The following is a 3,177-nucleotide window of genomic DNA, read 5'->3' as shown; positions in this document are numbered from 1 at the left end:
TTCGTCAAGGTCGTCGGGACGATCCTGTCGGTGGCGAGTGGGATGGCGTGCGGGCAGGAGGCTCCGATGATTCACATCGGAGCCGGGATCGCGTCCGGCCTGACGCGAGGGGAGAAGCATTTCAGGAAGCTGATGTGCTTCAAGCTCTCCAAGCCCAAGAAGTTCGAGTCAAACCTCCTCCGCAAGTTTCACAATGACCGCGATCGTCGTGAGGTTGTACCTTCCCGCTCTCTCTCTCTCTCTCTCTCTCTCTCTCTCTCTCTCTCTCTCTCTCTCTCTCTTCTCTCTTCTCTCTTCTCTCTTCCTTGCAATGCTTCCTGCCTTCATGCATCTAACTTCTCCTTTCCCTCCTTCCTGCTTACCCTTCTGCATTCCTCTCTTTCCCACCTTCCCTGTTGTCCTATCCTGCCATTCCCTGTCTGTCCTCTCCCCTCCCCTCCCCTCCTGATCTCTCGCCAGCATCTTCATCTCAGCGTATTCGTGGGGTCCGTGAGGACCAGACACTTAAAGGATTCTACTATCTAGCAACTTCCTATGACCCGAGATAGGTAGCAATGCATAAGCCGGTACACCACTTGATAAGCCTGATCGCCAATGTATTGCACGTAGCACCTGGCCTGTTAGCTAGTCCTTTATGTGATCTCTCAGAAATATGCTACATTATTGAAATTTGACTATGAAATTTGTATTTAATCAAAGACCAAAATTCAAATCTTAGATCCAACTGGTGAACGTATGCGAGAATGGTGAAGGAACGAGGAGGGGTGAGCTGTAAGGAAGGACGACGAGGGAAGCAACGGGATGAAGTTCGACGACATGAAGATGAAGTCTTATCGATGAAGTCTGATTCATCGCTCAAACCCCGCAAATCTCTCGTGTGAAGTGCCAGGCGAAGTCCAACACAGAGATGACAAGCATGATCTCTTTTGCTCCAACACTGAAACTTCCGATGAGTTCCTCGAGACCTCTCATGCTCAAACCATCTGCCATCAATACACGTAGGGAAAGGGGACAAATGATTTCCTTCAAACCCCCCTCTGGCGAAGCCAAAGGGGGGTTACACGCAGCCAGCCATGTCTTCTCCAAGCTCTTACTAGTCAGTCTGATAGCCACATTGTCCCTAGCTCCTTTCCAGCTCAGGGCTGTACACGGGGAGGATCTGCTGGACAACGTGCTGTCGATCATCGAGACTAAGTATCCTTACGAAGTCAACATGAAGGAGATAAGGCGGTCGGCAGCGATTGCGGCGCTCAGTGAGTTGAAAGATCCCTTCAGCTCGCTGGTAGCAAGAGAGAAAGTCGATCCCTTGGTCAAGTCCTCTGCCTTTCTCTCCGATGGCCCCACACTCGGTCTAGGAGCTGCCGTCGTGAAGGACTCAAGACTGCCCGATCGCCTCACAGTGACCAGCGTCTTTGAGTCGAGTCCTGCAGAACAAGTCTGCTCACGATCATGCTGATCGACGATAGGATGCGCTAACGCGGTTATACAGGCAGGGCTGAGGACGGGGGATATCATAACGCGCATCGACGGTGTGCGGGTCGACGCTACGACGTCGTTGGAGGAGGTGTCAGGGATGGTGAGCAAGAGGGAGGCTGGTCAGGTCGAGCTCGAGATGGAAAGACCTGGGATGGCGAGGACGATGAAGATTAGAGCACAAGCTCGTGCACAGGCGATGGAGACTCCATCCGTTCCTCTTGCTTTCACTGCGAGGAGTCCAGCTGGAAGCACAGGGTACATGAAGCTCAAGGACATGGGGCCTTCGTCGCCAATGGAGGCAGAGGTAGAGAGAGCGTTGCCGATGCTTGTGAGATGAGCAAGATGGGGATTGTTTGAGACTTGATGCTTGCTCTGCCAATGTCGGGAGGACAAAAGTCCTGGCTCACTAGCAAGCAGCTGAGGTTTGTTCAACAGGCTGCTGTGCGGGACATTCTCAAGGAGTCTGAAGGAGAGTTAAGAGCTATGATTGTAGACCTGAGGGACAACCCTGGTGGGCTGCTGTCATCTGCAGTCGAGGCAAAGGATTGCTTCTCTCCCCTCGGCCTCGCCCGCTGATGACAAAACGTAGATCGCTGGCTTGTTCATGCCGGAGGGCAGCCCTGTGGTCGACACCTGCCTCAAGTGAGGAGCTCTGCTGCTGGCTGAAAGACAGTTGCTCATGTTGCGATTGCCAGACGGGGGACTGCTGCATCGCAAGAGGGAGGAGAAGACAGCAAGCTTCAGACTAGCTGCCCGGGGAACACAATCAGAGAGAGATACTTGACCCCGGAGAACTCCTTGTCTCAGGAGTTGAGAGCGGTCAAGATTGCCATCCTTGTCAACTCGGCGACGAGGAGTAGCGCGGAGGTTCTTGCTGCTGCGATCCAGGTGATGACAATGACCTGCCGTGTTCCACCATCACCACCAACACCTCCATCAACACCTCCATCAACACCTCCTCCTCCTCTTTCCTCTCTTCCTCCTCTTCTTCCTTCTCCCATTTTGGGGGAAAGCGATCCTGCCCAGCACTTTCATTCCCTGATTTGCTTGCTAGGACCTAGACAGAGGTGTCATCATAGGGGAAGAGACATACGGCAAGGCGTCAGCACAGCAGGTTAGTCCATGGCGTGCGAGGCGGGCCCGACGGCTGACCTCCGTGTCTTGCTCAGGTCATGAAGCTCGGGGAAAGCGACATCGTGCGGTTAACTACCTCGATCCTCCTCTCCCCGTCCGGAAGATGCGTGTCCAAGTTCACCCCTCCCCAAGTGCAGGAGGTGGTCGACAGACAGGCCAAGACGGTGAATGGAAGGCCAGTGAGGGGTGGTAGCGGGGTCCAGCCCGACGTCCAAGTGAGCGCGGGGAGGGGTGGGAGGGTCGGAGAGCTCTTGACTCTGAGAGGAGTCTACTTCGACTTCGCTTCCTTGTGCGACGTTGTCTCGTGCTCGCTGCCGCCCTTGACCTGCATGCAAGGTGGTGCGAGAGGCATGGAGCCATGGTGGAGAAGAACCTGGAGCCCGTTGGAACATCCTCAACGTCTGACATCGTTGCTTCTGTGAGGCTGAACTTCTGGATGGACGGATGAATGGAGGAGGAGGAGGTCAAGGAGGAGGAGGAGGTCGAGGAGGAGGTCGAGGAGGAGGTCGAGGAGGAGGATTTGGGGGGAAGGGGGAGAGGGAGGGGGAGGGGGAGGGGAGGGACGGC

The 3,177-nt window shown here is 54.9% G+C and overlaps 1 protein-coding gene across 1 annotated transcript in view; it reads left to right on the top strand.

Annotated features, from left to right (window-relative positions):
- Positions 1-1,213: 1,213 nt before the first annotated feature.
- The window catches only part of GUITHDRAFT_107459 (hypothetical protein), a gene marked incomplete at both ends in the record, with an annotated part of 2,938 nt that continues 974 nt past the window's right edge, over positions 1,214-3,177 (top strand). The window contains 8 exons of the mRNA XM_005833600.1: positions 1,214-1,435; positions 1,490-1,804; positions 1,912-2,007; positions 2,066-2,118; positions 2,172-2,364; positions 2,531-2,590; positions 2,646-2,899; positions 2,947-3,028. Coding sequence (XP_005833657.1) covers positions 1,214-1,435; positions 1,490-1,804; positions 1,912-2,007; positions 2,066-2,118; positions 2,172-2,364; positions 2,531-2,590; positions 2,646-2,899; positions 2,947-3,028 — 1,275 coding nt within the window. The remainder of the gene's footprint in view (positions 1,436-1,489; positions 1,805-1,911; positions 2,008-2,065; positions 2,119-2,171; positions 2,365-2,530; positions 2,591-2,645; positions 2,900-2,946; positions 3,029-3,177) is intronic.

This window comes from Guillardia theta (assembly GCF_000315625.1).
Source record: "Guillardia theta CCMP2712 unplaced genomic scaffold GUITHscaffold_29, whole genome shotgun sequence".
Lineage (NCBI taxonomy): Eukaryota > Cryptophyceae > Pyrenomonadales > Geminigeraceae > Guillardia > Guillardia theta.
The sequence above is the reverse complement of the archived record's forward strand: the minus strand, read 5'-3'. Positions and strand labels throughout refer to the sequence as shown.